The sequence below is a fragment of the Balaenoptera borealis genome, assembly GCF_965194805.1.
Source record: "Balaenoptera borealis genome assembly, chromosome: 5".
NCBI classification, from domain to species: Eukaryota; Metazoa; Chordata; class Mammalia; order Artiodactyla; family Balaenopteridae; genus Balaenoptera; species Balaenoptera borealis.
The window spans coordinates 82,416,077-82,433,906 of record NC_138862.1 but is presented as its reverse complement, the minus strand read 5'-3'; the positions used below and the strand labels follow the sequence as shown (position 1 = coordinate 82,433,906).

General features: G+C 41.9%; 1 protein-coding gene across 6 annotated transcripts in view; it reads right to left on the bottom strand.

Moving 5' to 3' along the window:
• Positions 1–2,090: 2,090 nt before the first annotated feature.
• The window catches only part of LOC309629215 (UPF0524 protein C3orf70 homolog), a 99,071-nt gene continuing 83,331 nt past the window's right edge, over positions 2,091–17,830 (bottom strand). Inside the window, exons 2-4 of one of the 6 annotated variants that reach the window (XR_014244926.1) lie at positions 5,927–6,950; positions 5,625–5,722; positions 2,091–3,991 (exon numbers count right to left, since the gene is read on the bottom strand). Coding sequence is in view for 1 of the 6 variants with exons in the window: in XM_082393002.1 (XP_082249128.1) it covers positions 6,394–6,950 (557 nt within the window). In the remaining 5 variants the exon portion in view is untranslated. Of the gene's footprint in view, positions 6,951–17,830 lie in introns of all 6 variants that reach the window. The other 5 variants (XR_014244923.1, XR_014244924.1, XR_014244925.1 and 2 more) reach the window with 5 other exon arrangements.

Genomic DNA, 17,830 nt, shown 5'->3' with positions numbered 1-17,830 from the left:
GCTGCACTTTCTGTCGTCACCTTACAGTGACGCTCCAGATCTCCTTCTTGGGATAAATCCTCTGGGATTGTACACTAGGTGACACGCTAGTTGTCAAAGAGAAGAGAACTAAGATGTCCCACCAGAGCCCAAGCTTTCTGGTCTCCCATCTCCAAATTCACACACACGGTTTCAGACTGGGGACTGAGAAGGACAATGAGAAACAAATCCTTTCTTTTCGCCAACTCACTGGCCCAAGACCCTTCCAGCCATGGTTGGAGGTCTGGACTGGGGTCAGTCCTCGGGGAGGCCGGGTGGTTCCAGGACACACAGTCTGCAGTCCAGCCTTTAGTAGCCCCTCCCCCAAGTGGGTGAGTGGGTGCAACGCTGCCCAGACGCGAAGGCTCCCCACTTCCTCCCACAAACCTGCAGTGCCAGGCTCCACCCGAACTCACTAGCTTCAAAAGAGCTTACAGGGTTTTTTTCTGATTATAAGAGTAACACCAATTCATTTAGAAAACTAGGAAAATTCCAAAAAGCAAACAGAAAAACACTGTTAGTATCTAGGCATATTTACCCTTACCCGCCTGGTTTCTGAAGAATTCCACCTGACTTCTAATTGCTCCTCCTGACCCTACTGCAGCAAGCCTGAGTCCCGAGGTCCCGTCTTACCCCTTCATTCAGCACAGAACTGGAGTGGGACACCAAGGGTTAAAGGCATTACCAATTCCCAGCGACTGAAATGTAGTAAGGATGAGATGCTAAATTAAAGTTTATTGCAGAATAAAAGTGTGTGTAGTCAGCATCTGTAAGATGCTACAATGAGATGCTTTCTACAACTTGGCAATACAATCATGTAGAGAGTTAAATTAGTAGAATGCACACTTAGTTAATGAGATTAGCTGTCTGTAGAAGTCCCTTTAAAAGACAAGTTATCTTTTGTGAAGGCAGAAAGAGTTAGCCTAGACTCATGATTAAACATAGAAGAAGCAATGGCCATATCAAAGCACAGAGATACATGCAGAAAGATGGTGCACGCGCGTGCGCGTGTGTATGTGTTGGGGGAGGTCCATGTGGAGCACAGAACGGGGAGGGAGGGAGAAGCCTGGTGGTGTCTGGTTGAGGAAGGCGTCTTCTTGGTCACGGACAGGAAGGGGGCACCCTCTGCTCTCATCCCCACTATGGGCCTCCTGGCTCAGCCTCCATGGCCCCTGAGGGTGCGAAGGGCTACAGGAGGATGCAACGCAGGAAAAGGGCCAAGAGTATGAGCTCCACGGCCAAGGTGACAGTTCAAACATGACTCCCACTTACTTACAAGCTGTGCCACTGTGGACAAAAATGTTTTCTTTCTTGAGCCCTTTTCCTGATTTGTGAAGTGAGGATGCTGAAGTCTCCTTCAGAGGGCTGCTGTGAGGAATACTCAGAGGAAGCAGGAAGGCAGCTCTTAAGCTATCATTATTAACATAAACAATGGTATTATTTCTATTACTGATAAGCAAATTTGTTTAGCACTCCCCATGAGGTTATTCAATAAAAGCCAACCCCAAAGCTGTTCTTTTCTTGGTGTGAATATAAACATTAAGCTCCTGGACCTGCCACGCTGAGGCTTGGACCCTCAGCCTTGGTGACCTAGTGACTGCACCCCCGAGGCTCAGCAGGGCAGCGGCCTCCCTGGATCCAACTTGCAGTCAGAACTGTCTGACATGGAATGTATGAACCGAACACATAGCTTGTAGCGTTGTGTGAAATAAATACCGTTTGTGGGGGAATGTAATTTTTATTTGTATAAACCTAATGCAGCCAACAAAAAAGTTCTTATTGTAAAGGGTTCTGGAAATTATCACAAGTGGTGACGGTGAGTGTACAGTATGCATAATAATAATTACCTGCACTAAGGATTTGTAAAATTTAAATGGAATAATGATGTAAACCACTTATTTCCTAGCACAAAGTAAGCACTGGATATAAATGTTTCACATTTTGCAAATGGGGGCTTTTGTTTTTGTTTCGTTAGGCTCACATTGTGTTATTATTCGAATCAGACAGAACCTCTCTAAAGGGGGGTGGAGAGGGAGGATATTCCAAAATTCAAAATATCGTATTTGTGCTGGTAAAAAAGAAGAAAATCACATTTATTTTACAAGGTAGTATTTTCCTAAAGTATGATACAGAGAGGAAAGTTGAGCTGTTTGTAGGAAAACAGAATATAATTTTAGGAAATTACAGACGGATCAACATTGTGCTTAAAACTTTAAAACAGACAGGTTTTAAAAAATCACACAGTGAGTATTACAAGGTGCGAACAGCCTTAAAAGTACACATGAACACGATGATATGGAAGCTCAGCATTAAAACTGCTACTGATGATTTGCTTTCAGACTTGTTCAGACTATTAAGAGAGAACTGCTTCAGCCTTAATAGAAAGAACTCAAAGCACAAACAGAAACACAGCCCTTTCCCAATACAGTCAACTCTCAATTATCCATGACAACGAAAGGGAGCAGTGACATAAGAAATTTTCTGAAGATAAATAATTCCAAACTTAGTTTTGAGAAGTGCCCCTGTACTTATGTTTGGATGTGAGAAGCTCTGACATCCCTGGAATTGACAGCACTGATAAAGTGCGGAAACGCCCACTTCTTCCTCCCCACCTCAACGGGAAGAGACACAGTCGCACATTACAGAAAAGCCCAAAATACAACTGGCCTCCTTAATGTGCTCACACCTCCTCTGGAGAGGGGAGTAGGAAAGAAGACTCACAGAAACTTTGTTTTCCTCATGTAAAAATCCAAAACACGTCAACAAAATTTTGCAAACAAGATGGAATAATCAAGTGTTGACTGTATAAATATTATTTTAACTTGTGCTTTTTTTTTTTCTTGCCTAGAAGTATTTATTCCACCAAAAGTATCTGGATTTTTTTTTTTTTTTTTTTGTATCTGGATATTTTGACAGCTTTCTAAATTACCTGGTTGCATCCTATTGCCCAAGTAGAGAAATTTGCATAAAAGGAGTTTATGATCGCCCCAAAAGAACTTTGATGTTTCAAACAGGCCAGGAAGTAGAGATTAAGAAATAAAACCACCACTCCCAAGATAAAATCAAATCCTAGATCAAATCCAAAAAGTACCTCAGAAAAACAACTTCATGGTTTTGTTCTGGTTTTGGTGATTTTATTTTCTGTTTCATTTTGTACTGTATTACCTTGAACTACAGGTCTTCCCCCTTCCAGGAAAGCATCTGTTTTTCTTCAGGGTTTTCCTCAAATTTGCATGTCAAATCTTGAAAATACCTAGGTTTGATTGTAAAGCTTCAGTTGTTAATGTACCAAACAGTTATAACGACAAAAGCATTTTAATTGCTTTGTCATTTCTCAGAAAAGTCATGAACACGTGTGAAACTTGAAAATTCTAAAAGAAATCTTGGTTAGATAAGAAAGCTAAATTCCACACAGCACTTACTTTGTATGTTCTACCTAACAGCTTTCACACCAACTTTCAAAAAGTGGGAATGGTGCCAGTTTTTGATAAAAGCCCAAGAAAGCAGTTTTTCCACCCACACAGCCCAACTCTTTTCCCCAAGTGAGCAAAGGTCCAAATGATAAAGCTTTCATATCTCTCAATGTACAAGTATTAATCAAAAACCTATTTAACATGACTGTGTTCTATGTCTATAGTACACATTGCAGTCTAAACATTTTCTAAAAGTACCTATAAATATGCTTATACAAATGAGCAATACATTATCAGGATTACAGAGAAATTCTTTCATATAATACAGAACAGAATAGGCCTAGAATTTAAGTTGAAACTACGTATTTTTATATCCTTATCAGTTGTTTTTGGAATGCAAGCATTAGAGAAACAATTCCGGTTCAATCATATATGATTTTCAGATAATTATTAAGAGTGCTAGGACAAAAAAAAGAATTCTTGTTTGTGCTTATTTAGAAAAGGCTACTTTGAGATCCAGGATCATCTGATATTTAGAATCCAGTGGAACATCTCCAGTTCTATAAAATAGATAGAAGTGAATCTTAGTTTTTAATTATAAAGAGTTTGTGCAAACATTTAAAGTGATTATCAACTAGTCTTAAATCCAAAAATTCCATTAAAATCATGGCTAATCTGAATGGCAGTTCAGGAGTTTAAACAGGAACATAGGCAAAAGTCATAGATATTATCATATAAAGTGCCCAACCCTGACACAGCCAGCCTCAGAAACGTGGCCCTGTGCCCATGGATTCCCATGGCTCTGGAGACCTGGTGGTTGACTCCAATTAGATTAACGGATGGAGGAGAGAACTGATAGGAATGGTGCAGAGAAAGAGAGCCTCGTGTTCCCACCCGGGGTTGCAACAAGCTCACCCAGAGTTAGGTGAAGTCAGGACCCTGGCGTCGCCCTGGCTGCAGCTGGCCACTCAATCCTGGGCGGTGCTGAGAGCCCAAGGCAGGGCTCCTCAGCTGTCTGTCCCTAAGCCCCTCTCCGTACACCCTCCTCCGCCACCCTCTCCTGGGCCCCGCTGTACCTGGAGCTCTGCTCACCACCTTCCTGGTTTGACTTGTTGAGTCTTTACGTTTCAGTAAGTGGGAACTTTATGCTGGCTGCATTCTCATCTAGCACAGAAAGTGTTAACACACACTGCTTTCAAAGGAATATGCACACTCTGCTTTCTAAACCCTATGGCTGCTTGGGGCACCTAAAGCTAACAAACTCTTCTAGCCAGCCACATGAACTACACATGCAACTAGGAGAGCAGGTTCTGCCTGGAGTGATTTGTGAAAGATGCCAAGTGGAAGCTTCAGGGAAGGACACAACAGGCCTCTTCTTATTTCTTAAAATACAAACTAATGTGACACAGAAGATATGTCATGAGATGATGCCATGAGAGCGCGCTCATGGATAGTCAGGGTGTAGGAAGTATTTCTCTAGCTCCAACTTTGACAGCTCTGGTTTCATGTGGGCCATATTTTAAATTTCCTGGATTCTTAACTATGCCTCACAGACGGTATATTTGGAGAAACAGCAGGTAACCGACTCACACGAGAACACCAGTTACAAATGGAGATTAGGAGCAGAATTCTGAAGAGAGCTAAATAAGAATCATTTACTATTTTATGTGTGCAGGAAAAGAGAATATTTACAACAGCCCATGAATATTACTGTTGTAAAGTGAATGAATATTACACAAAATATTTTCTCCTGACTTAGAGAACTATTTCAACTGTTTTTGCAATGGCATTAAAAAATCCATGCATCATACTGAATTCTAATCCAGTTCTTACCTAAGCCATCCTAATGCTTCATACAACCAAATGAAGCAGAATTAATCAAACCTATTAGATTCATTCCTAATCCCTAAAGGACTGACTGCTGTCTTTAGCACTTCCATGCTAACTAAAACTATGACTGACTTTTTTTCGTAAGACATCAGATGTGGCTGCCTCCTAAATATAATACCTATATAACTCCTAAAAGTTTCCCCCAGATTTGAAGAACAATTTTAAAAAGCAGGGATATGTTGGGGAACCCACCCAAGAGGCCAGTTCAAATGGTACAACATCCCCAGCTAGCCCAGGCCAAGTACATCTCTCCCTCCCTGGGGTTCCCAGGGCACTCTGGGTCCCATCACCTGCGTGTGTTACCTCGCCTACTGGACTGTGGTCCCTTCCTGCCGGGAGTCAGGCCTTGTTCACTCTGTATCCCTGAAGAGCGTAGGCACTCAGCTAAAGCTGGACTGAGCCTGAAACAGAAGGTGGAATCTCTTCTGAAGTGAGGTCTAGCTCAGCCCCAGGTAACGGAGGGATGTGCAGACACTGGCCATAACTAGGGACTGAGCTGGCCTCCAGTAACCTCCCAGAAGTAAGCCAGGGCAGCACTGGCCCAGCCCCAGTGCAGGCGGTGGGGAGACGGGGAAAGGGACAGAATGGCATCAATCAGTGCACACCTTGAGGGGTCACGTGAACCACTTTCCACACGGGACGAGCAGGGTAGGGGTGCTCATCAGCACGCCAAAAGGAACGACAAAGAGTTGTTCTGCGAATAACTGGCTATTTATAAAACAGTGTCTCCTTCACTCTGGGTGGCTCCTCAACCTGATCCATGATGCTCTGTGATCATCACTTCATCACATAATTGCTTTCAAAGTTCCCAGTGAAATTAAGGCTGGGTCACAATTCATGACACCAGATGCTACATAAAAAGGAAGTCAAGATACAAAAGAAAACCATTTATAAGAAAAAAATGTCTTAATTATAAGACTAATTTAAAAGTGAAGCTAAATCAGCAGACCACTGAACTGGTATGGTTGTTAGAGAGGGGTAGAAAACATCGACTGCATTGGAAAAAGGATCCATCAGACAGAAGTACAAAAGCTCAGCATGGATCAGACGACGTGGCTTCCTGCCTGGACCCTCACACGGTGGTTTCTATTGTTTCGATCACTTCCAGATCAGACTGCGACGGGGAGAGAAGGGTGCACTCGTCTGGCTCCCAGCTGCTCTCTGGACTGTAATCTTCCTCTGAACTCAGTTCTGCTCCTTCTTCTGTGTCCTCATCACACGACTCCACATAGTGAGCCCCGATTGCATTGATCCCAGAGTCCTCAGAACTTGAGGGAGAAGAGCAGTGATCTGTTTTTGGCGTATTGCTCTCTTTTGATATTAAGGCATCGTGTGCAGAGACCTCCTCGGGGCTAATTTTGTGGGAATGTGGCGCCGGCTGCTTCTGCACATAACACATCTTCCCATTAATACATTTAACCTGATAGTTGTCAATAAAGAGGTCTGAGATCATACAGTACCTTGGTGAATCAGGGGGGAGGGGAGGCTGGAAGACAGATGCGAATTTCAAAAAGTGTTCAGTGAGGGAGACTGAGATCTGAATGGTGTTTGTGGGTTCCCGAGGCTTCGCGGGAATCTCAGTGCTTGGAAGCTGTTCCACAGGGGTCATCGGTTGATACACGTATTTGCCTGTGGGGAACACAAAAAGGCAGCTGAAATCTAAGAGTATTACACACACTACATTAAGGTAGCCATAATGGTTTCTCTCTGAGGACTCAGAATGTTTTTAAAAATATTTCAATAACATCTCAGAAGAAACTAATAATAGAATCATTCAAAATTGTTATAATCAATTAAAAATACAACACAGTACCATAACATCATGGTGTTTTCATCTAAGAAACTCAACACACTTTACAAATCTTAATTTATATTTGAGTCTCTTTAATGCCTCTGGAATAGGTGGGTGGATACTATCATCCTTATTTTTCAGACAACTTGAAATGATTTACCCATCATACTAAAATAAAGAATGTCCACGTTATAGTATGGTGAAAACATACTGTAAAATAGTATAATATACCATAAAATTATAATTCCATTTTTATCTTTAATAATTATATGCTAATATACACATTTAAAATTTATCATCAGGATTATGATAAGACTTTCACTCTTCAGGTTTCTATGTTTTAATCAGAATACACATATACACACACATTTAATAGGTAATGGCCTATATAGCATTGTCCTGGTCACCCTCAGCGGCCAGGGTCAGGTGCAGGGTGTGAAATGATCTCTTTCAAGACCCAAAGCTCATCAGTGGCCAAAGCAGGAGATGTTCTCCCTGACACCAATTCCACAAGCACAACCTTAGCCAAGCAGAAGCACAGGCACAGGCAGATGCAGGGGGGTGACCTGCCAGATGTTTCTAGAAAACCAAGAAGCTTATCTCCAAACCTTCCCTCTGCCTAAGTGTTTCTCACAGAGTTTATGTGGAAGTGAAACGTAACTGGATCTGTTCCTCCTGCATCTCTTTGCTCATTCTCTTTTTCTTCACTCAACAGTTAGCACTAGGTACATGGGAGGTTTTGTTAAGAAAACAGAGATGACAATTACCCAGTCTGTAAGCCTAAAATGATTTACAAATAGAAATCTGGAAGAAAAAAAAAAAACTACAAGTCTCAGAGACAGAAGCCACAAATGTAGGCACCATCTTGGGTTTATTCCTAACGTAGCTGATTTATCAATCAGTCCATACAGTATCTTCTGCACATATTTATGGCACTGTTTTTTAACCTCGATGCTATTGCCATTTCAGACCAGATAATCCTCTGTTGAGGGGCTGTCCTGTGCACTGTAGGATGTTTAGCAGCATCCTTGGCCTCTACCCACTAGATGCCAGTAGAACCTCCTCCCCAGGCTGACAACCAAAACATCTCCAGATGTTGTCACATACACCTGCAGGCAAAATCGCCCTCGCTGAGAACCACTGATTTATGACCTCCTCCTGAGCATCTCTTTGCAGGCAAATCACCCACTGTGCGCTGCTCCCATTTGTTTTAGTTCTTAGGTCGAAAATTCTAGGATAGGGATCACATTTGTAAGGAAAACTACCTTAGATTTTTTAAATAAGTTCATTAAGCCACGGACGAATAGCAATTTTAGATCAGAAATGTGAACAGCAAACTGTGCCACAGATAGTGCAACATCTGATCTATTAAGATCAATCAAGCCTGTCTGTATTTTTTAACTCTGTTTCTTGACTCCTGTACAAAAAAGTAGGCTTAGATGCCACAATATCTTTGTAACTAAACTACTCTAAAAATACACTCAGCTTCATTCTGGAGTAAGGGAAATCCCCTGGCAGTCCAGCGTTAGAATTCCACACTCTCATTGCCAAGGGCCCGGGTTCAATCCCTGGTCTGGGAACTAAGATCCCACATGCCACGCGGCACAGCTAAAAAAAAAAAAAATCATTCTGGAGTAAAATTGTTAAGCCTTTGGTGTCCCAGGTCTGCTTCCAAGCCTGGGCATATTTCACACAAACCTTATACGCTAACAAAAATACAAGCAAGAACTGTCATGCCTGCCTGGGAAACTGTTTAAAATATATTGGGTTGGCCAAAAAGTTCGTTCAGTTTTAAGTAAAAATAAAAGACATTTTTCATTTTCACGAAGAACTTTATTGAACAACATATTCACTAACCGATCCGACTTTTTGGCCAACCCAATACCAGGTATCTTCAATTCTGTTATCTGTAAAGGAAGGGATTACTCCTTGTCAGGCAAAGTTCAAGTCAGGCAAGTTCTAACAGTTTGGTAGGAACTCTGCATCCAAGCAGAGGGGCAAAAAAGGCAGACTTTCAAGCCTCCCCTCTGATCTGTCAGCCCCAGGATTAGAGAAAGATGAGTCTGGGCAGGGGACAGAAAAGGGACTGGGAGAATTTAGGGGACTACTCCCTTCTGTCCACAGAGTGGTGAACAAAACATCTGGAATGGAGGTTTGGTCTTTTCTCTTCTTGGGTGGTAGACTGGTCATTACTGAGTTCAGGAGGCTGTGGATGGCAGGCGCTCAAGAAATGCTTGTCGCAGATGCTGATTAAGCTCATTCTGGCCCAAGTAACCTTTGGTTTAGTTACCCACTGGTCACAGCATAAGAGGTTCCTGAGACCCAGAGGGATCAGGGCTTTATCTAGTCCAAAGGTGGAGAGGATCCTGCAGCCTGACTTTGGGCCTTCTCTGACCAGCCTCTCCTACTCTCACGTAACCCCCCTTGCTGCACCCACCCCCTTACCCGCCTTTGTGCTTCTTAATTTGCTTTTTCTCTTCTTCTCAGTTGTTCTACCTCTTACTTTCCTCTCTCCTCCAAAGCACCATTTTTCTTTCTTGAAGTGTAGTAAAAGTAAGAGAAATGCAGCTTGGAGAGAAAGGTATGCTAAATTCCAGGTTACATTTTCTTCTACCAGTTACACCTATTAAACATACTATTCAGAGTTAGACTGACAGCCTGTTATCTGGTGATACTGAGATACAGATGCAAAGAGGAAGTCAGGGAAGAGAAAAGTAATAAAGATGGCCAGATGAGAAACACAGTTTAGTAAACATCTTTTAAATATCAATGATTATATAATACTATATTGTTTGATTTGCTCATAAACATAGAAATAATAAAACAAACTTATATCAAACATTTAGTTTTGTAAAGAGTCCAGAAGGGGGACTTCCCTGGGGGCACAGTGGTTAAGAATCCGCCTGCCAATGCAGGGGACACGGGTTCGAGCCCTGGTCCAGGAAGATCCCACATGCCGCGGAGCAACTAAGCCCGTGCACCACAACTACTGAGCCTGCGCTCTATCTAGAGCCTGCGAGCCACAACTACTGAGCCCACATACCACAACTACTGAAGCCTGCATGCCTAGAGCCCGTGCTCTGCAACAAGAGAAGCCACCGCAGTGAGAAGCTGGCACACCACAACAAAGAGTAGCCCCCACTCGTTGCAACTAGAGAAAGCCCGCGCGCAGCAACAAAGACCCAACGCAGCCAAAAATAAATTTAAAATAAATTAATTAATTAAAATGGGGTGTTTGTCTAGGTTTCCCCACTGTAAAGTTAGTATTTTTCTCTCTATAATATTAAGTATCTTGTGCAGAGATATTTTGAGAGTATGCAAATATCCTGTTTCTCATCATACCACCATCTACTAATTTTAGCATGCACAGGTGGATGTGGTCTGCAACAATCACTACTGTGGTATTTGCCAAATAGTGATTTTCTATTTACATCATTCCTTCTATATTTATTAATTAGAATTCTATCTAAGCAGGAGCTGCTCCTTCTCCCTCATTTATTTATGTATTCAATTATTTACTGATAGAAGCATGGACTCATAGATATTTATTTTATTCTAGGGATTGTAATCCTTTACTACCGCTATTTATTTTGTTGCTCAAATTGTCCCAGACTTAGCTCTTGGGAGCTCCTTTAAGTTACCCCTGTGTCATTTCAACATGCCATATTTTTGTGACGACTTCCTCACGTTCTGGCATCATAAGAAGTTACTGGCTTATCCTGTACTTCCCCTGCCCCAGTCCAGGAATCAGCCATTTCTCCAAGGAGCCCTAGCTCCTTTCTCACGAACTTACACATTCTTAAGCTTATTCTCAAAATACTCCTGTGAAGTAGAATCTTAGTTTGCTAATGACTCATTCAGCCACTCACAAAATTCATCCATACGAAAGTGAAGACTACACCTCATTACACTACTTAACACCCATCTTTAAAAATAATATAAAAATTAAAAATAAACTTCATAAACCCATTAATTTATCTGGAATCTTTTTCAAGGGAGCTCAAATCACATTCTCAACAATGAAACTGACTAATCACAATAGGTTTTTGTGATCACTAAGTGAAAAATAAATTTCATGTATTCATGTTTCTTTTCAGGAAAGCTGGTTCAACACTTCAGGTATTTCTCAACTAAAGGCCAATCAAAACCACTAAATAAGTAACTTACACTATTCTTTTAAAGTCTTGGTTCATAATTTTTCTGATCGTTCTTCCCCAATGGTGTTTAGCAACAATATGTAGTACATACTGGTTTTTTTTGTTTTTGTTTTTTAACATCTTTACTGGAGTATAATTGCTTTACAATGGTTAGTTTCTGCTGTATAACAAAGTGAATCAGCTATACGTATACATATATCCCCATATCCCCTCCCTCTTGCATCTCCCTCCCACCCTCCCTATCCCACCCCTCTAGGTGGTCACAAAGCACTGAGCTGATCTCCCTGTGCTATGCGGCTGCTTCCCACTAGCTATCTATTTTACATTTGGTAGTGTATATATGTCCATGCCACTCTCTCACTTCATCCCAGCTTACCCTTCCCCCTCCCCCGTCCTCAAGTCCATTCTCTAGTAGGTCTGTGCAGACCTACATACTGTTTTCACCATGCCTCAATGAGACACTAAAAAAGATTTATGTTTTCATCCTGGTGGAAAGAAGGAAGGGACAGAGGGAGAGAGGAAAGACTTAATTACTTTCTCAAGCTCATGTAATAAGGCAGAGGTCAGTTCTAGAGCCCAAGCCCTGAGACATTCTATGTTCGCTCTTCATGAGAGTACTCATTACTTAATTAATAAGATTTATCTAATGCTCTTATTAGTTTACACTATCATTCTCTGCCATTAACTTCAGCTAATATTCCAATCTGTAGCACAGTTGTACATACATAGTAGATACATTCCCTAGTAGGCGTTTCTTTCTTTTGGTTGTAGAGCACAAAGGGAAGGCAGGTGGGGACAAACGTAGAAAATGATTTATGTGGCCCCTTAAGCTATTGTAGCTATTGTATGCACTTTGTTAAACTAGTTTTTAGGATCAGTTGTGCATTTTGATTTTTAAAAAAGATCCTCTGGAGGGGAATGAGCTTTTTGCTTTTACAGATAGTTTTATGACTGTTAAATGTGTGTCCCTTGACACATGAACTACACTGCTCTCAGGGAATGCAAAGTTATTTTAAAATTAGCCTAAGCAAAATATAATTAAAAAGGTAAATCTACTGAAAAAAACTGAGTGGCCTAAGGGAAAGTGCATGCACAGTTCAGTTCTTTGATTTTATATAGTGAATCACAAGTATGCTTATTTTAGTCCCAAGGGCATTCATTATATTGAAAATAATACTAAATATTCTTATTCAGCTATTTCTGCAATGTACATTATTTACTTAGTTGAGTAGCATATCACAAACTAAAAGCAAAAAAACCTAACATTTATTATAACCAATATTTTTTGTGGCCTTACCCTCTACCACCCTGCTCCACTGGCAGTAATATACCAATATTTTTGTACTTCAGTCTATGAGAACAATAAAGTTCATACATTGCTCAATACATTGAAGTCCCCAATCAGAAATTTATGCAAGATCCTAATTTCTTCATTTTTCAAATCGTGTAACCTTTAGTGAGGAGGAACATATTAATGTAAAGCAAAACCCTAGTGAGACAGAGCACCAGAGCATGGCTTATTTACTCAGTTAACAAATATTTATTGACTGTTTACCATGTTTATACTACTAAATCAGATGCTGTGGGGAAATAAAAAGTACAATGTGTAGTCATGCTTCAAGGAGCTTCTAGTCAAACTGCAGGGAGAAGATAAAAAATAAAGTAAAAATAAAACACCAGTTGAGCAAAACTGTAAGTATACAAGGGCATTCACCAAGCAGCGGAATAGGGTTCCAGGCTTCACTGAAGGACTGTACCTGGCTGTTAAAAGACACACACCTGTGGAGTAGCAAGCGGAACTGCTCCAGGCCAGTTCCAGAGCCAGAATGTGTCAGCAGGCATGTGGGGTTCACAGAGTCGACCAAGAGAGCAAAGGAGGATAAAGTTTGTGACGAAGACAGAGGCTGGACGGGGCTTAGAATGCAAGGCCAAAGTGTTCGTGTTTTGCTAACAATGGGGAACCACTGCAGATTACTGAGGAGGCAAGTAATAACAATAAAAGAGGGATTTCAGAGAATTTAGTCTGGTAAAGATGTGCAGAGGGACTGGAAAGAGAAGAGATGGGGGTTAAGGGGAGGCTATTACAGGTTTTCAAGCATGACATTCTGATCTGACTAAAGTCACCTGGCTCAGTAGAGGAAGGAACACAAGAGACATTCCCAGGAAGGTGGCAGATCCTGGGGGTTCAGGGCAAGGACTGGGGCTACGAACTGGCTGTCCAACCTTTATCAAGTTAACAGTCCCATGCTTTCCGTTTCCTCAGGGTAAAGTGGTCAGTGCTATCTTTTAAAGCACTGGCTCAATGCCTGGCACACTGTAAAATTCTATTATTGGTGTTGCTTATAGAAGACAGGAGCTGCCTGCAGGTCTCCAAGCCCCTCTAGAGGCTTCCCAGCTTTGCCTTTCTACTCACTTCCACTTCTATCTGCTCCTCTCACGGGATGGGCACAGATAAAGCTGGTCTAAAGCACAAATCAGACTTCGACAATCAAGCTACCACCCTCTCCCAGTTGGTTTTACACTCAGACCTGGAGTTAAGTCAAACTGGTAAGAGGGGGAATGGAGGAGGTGGAGGAAGTACCACTGAGCAGCCTGTGCAGGGCAGGAGCCCTCACCAACAGACCTCTACAGTTTGCACTGCTCCGGGCCACAATTTTGACACCCTGAAGTAGGGCAGCCAGTAGAGTGAGGCCTGCCTTAAAAATAACATTTCTAAAAGTGCCATAAACCAACGAGAGAGAGAAGCTGTTCACCACATTTACAAAGTTAGAGTAGCCAATGTGAAGAGAGACATGATGAAGCCTCTATCCTTTTTTAAACCATGTGTAGTCCTACCTGAAGCCAAGTCTTCTGGTTTGAGGGACAGATACATGTAAAAAAAAAAAAATTGTGTATTTTAATAAGTAACTACCACTGAAAAACTAGGGGTAAAGTGTAAAATGCATCCCTCTTACGATCCAATTTGGGTCACACAAACATCTGTAAGCACCACAAGAAGAAAGAGAAGTATTAAGTTGTGGGGTATACACTATATAAGGTGCAGGAGCCCAGAAAAAGTGAGGGCCGGAAGGGCTAAGAAGAGGCTCCCAAGAAACGAATATAAACTTAAGAAGAGCTAGGACTTGGACAAAAGAAAGTAAAGTGGCAGGCTTTGTGCAAAATCCAGAGGTGGAAGTAGTGTGGGTTGTCTCAGGGGCAGTGGGGTAAACAGCCTTACTGGAACAGAGGGTCTCCTGCCACGAAGTCAGTCTCATCACAGATAATCTAGAAAGAGAGCAAGACCCTTCCCTTGCCTAAGGAGACTGGATACCATAAGAGCCACTCTGCTGAATAAACTGGCACAATGGGACTCCTTGAACTTGTAGACACAGACAATTCCAGCTGGGAAAGAGCCCCTTGCAGGGCCAGAGAGTTCGGAAACATCCAATAGGTAAGTCTGGCTAAAACAGGCCATAGTAAAAAAAAAAAAAAAAAAAAAAAAAAAAAATGGCAGAGAATGAGAACTCTCTTAGGCTTCCAGTTCCTTTTAGGGGGCCAAATAAGGGTTTCATGGAGCGAATATCTCTACCTCTTTATCCTTAATCTCAGAAGTCCTACTTATCCACCGGGAGCTGTTCTGTAGAGCTGGTTTTAATACAGTAATTGGTTAGAAAAGGGATGGCTGAGGGAGTCTTCTAAGGATGATTGACTGAGGATGAGATGAAGCATGAAAAACCATATGTTCAGAAAGAAAAGGATGGCTGCTGACAGAGCACACAGAGACTCAACCACTGTGTATTAAGTATCTGCACTTTGCAGTACAGGAAAACATTGGGAGAGAAGCCTGATGGAGGGAAAGAGGAAGAAGTGAAAAGTGGCTGATTATGGATCACTGCAAGGTAAGAAAAGCTGTATGAGTACCACCCCTTTTTTGTCTGAAGATGGATGACGATGATGATAGTCATTACCTTTGATTTCTTTATAACAAGCCTTGACCTTATTGGCATTTTATTAAACCATCTCATCAGCCTCCTACCTTCCTCTGCAAAAATCAATAGTGGATGGGCTGAGTTACCAGACTAGCCAACAGATTTCTAAAACTTCAATTAGAAAAAATTTGAGAACAAAGAAACTCCCTATGGGAGGGAGCACAAGTGGAGACTGAGAACATGAAGACTCTGGCACAGTTTTCTGCCATGCCACTAACACCCAGCTGTGTAGTTCTACAGATCCCAAATAAGTTATTAGCAGCCATTAATCCAATGGGCAGATAATCGTTGACAGTCTAAAACTAAGGGAAGTAGTACAAGACATCTGTCACATTCATCTATTGATCTAGGAATAAAAAGTTCAGAAAATTCACAAGAAAAGGATGCTAACCAGTCAACCTGATCTAAGAAAACTAAGATCTTGAACCGTCTGTGCTTTTCACAGGGGCTCAGTAGATATTTACTGAATATAAAACAATACATTTTTTTGGTTAAAGGTTATTTTTGTAAGGAACGTGTCTGTGTGTTAGTCAAGAACCTCATTTTTAAATTTATACAAACCAGTATGGCATTCTGGAGCTTTATTTTTTTATTAATCAGTCACAACAATAATAAAACACATTCTAAGTATCAATGAGATATAATTTAAAATCAAATTATTAACATTTATATACAAAAATTTATATTTCCCAATAGAATTAAAGAAAATATATTCACCATGTTTTTTCTTTAATCAGTTGTTATAATTACCTCTCATTTCTCTTGGACCTGTGATTAGGCCAGCCAACTTTAAAATCAGTGCCACTGGGGAAATCCAGAGTTAGGAGTAAGAACTTACAAATTTACTACTTACAGCTAAATAGCATCTCTACTTAACTATTCATTTAACTACTCTTGAATGGGGACAAGGAGGCTCAGATGATGGCACCAAAACTCAACTTGGAGATCTGTTCTTAGACTACCTCTCTTCATCATAATAGCTGGGTTGTAAAATACATGGAGAAAGTCACTTCACAGTTGACACTAAGCAGTAAAGAGGAAAAAGGGGCCCAGATTATTATGAGATTATAAATGTGCTAGTATCAACTAATGCCTCTCAACTCCAAATTTTCCTTTCAATATATGTTCAGCCACAGTGAACAGAATTCCTTTAAACATTTTTCTTCTACACTGAGCAAGATGCTAAATTTCTCAGTAGAGAGCACTAGAGGGACACTACAGGAGGAAGGGGCTCTCACGTTTGCTGCACACAGGCTGGGGTGGGGGGGAATGAAATCTGCTGGAGGTCTGCCCCAGCCGTGAACCCAGAATGTACGGTTCCTCGACAACCTTGCGGTTTTGGCCTGGCCTGGTGATAGCCTTCCCGTGGCCCTCTCCACATGCAAACCAGCGTCCTGAAGGCCTTCTGCCTGCATCATTCCCTCCTGCCTACCCAAGCCTATGCCACCTTTGCACACCCACGCCGTTCACTGCTCATTGCCCATGCCTTCCTGGGCAAAGGGCTGCTTTTCCAAAGGGCTGCTTCCTGCTTGTCCAGCAAATTCAAAACAGTACAGCCTGGGCAAAGAGGCAAGCTTCTCTGCTATTCTGTGGGCTGAACTACACTTTCTCCAACAAGTTTTGAACCCCAGACTTGGGGAGGGGGAATTCCTTGCACCTTTGTCCTTCCTGGGTATATATACTCCCTCAGCTCAAAGGAAACACACAGAATTTCCTTATATCTTTTGGTCACTTATTTCTTAGAGTTTAACAATTCTTTGTTTATTTATTTATTTATTTATTTTGCCTGCATTGGGTCTTTGTTGCTGCACACAGGCTTTCTCTAGTTGGCGGCGAGCGGGGACTACTCTTCGTTGCGGTGTGAGGGTTTCTCATTGCAGTAGCTTCTCTTGTTGCAGAGCACAGGCTCTAGGAACACGGGCTTCCATAGTTGCAGCACACAGGCTCAGCAGCTGTGGCTCGTGGGCTCCAGAGCGCAGGCTCAGTAATTGTGGCGCACAGGCTAAGCCGCTCCGCGGCATGTGGGATCTTCCCAGAACAGGGCTTGAAACCATGTCCCCTGCATTGGCAGATGGATTCTTAACCACTGCACCACCAGGAAAGTCCGACAATTCCTTATATTAAACTTCCCCTGTGTAATCTACTACATGGTTTCCATCTCCTGATTGGATGTAAACTGATTCAATGACCAAGGTCAAAGTGTGGGATTTCCTGTAGGACAGGGGTCCCCAACCCCCGGGCCGCGGGGGAACCAGGCCACACAGCAGGAGGTGAGCAGCTGGCGAGCAAGCAAAGCTTCATCTGCCACTCCTCATGGCTCGCATTACCGCCTGAACCTTCCCTCCCACCCCCGTCCATGGAAAAATAGTCTTCCACGAAACCGGTCCCTGGTGCCAAAAAGGTTAGGGACCGCTGCTGTAGGTGGTACTGCCTGATCTGTCTACTGAGAATGCTTTAATATAAGTATTATATTAAAAAATTAAGTAGTTTATATATTTGGAGCCTAGACTAAGACATTAAATCTTATGTATTAAAATATTAATCCTTTAGATGTTTAAAATGGGGCAAACTGATAAACAATTAAGTTTAATA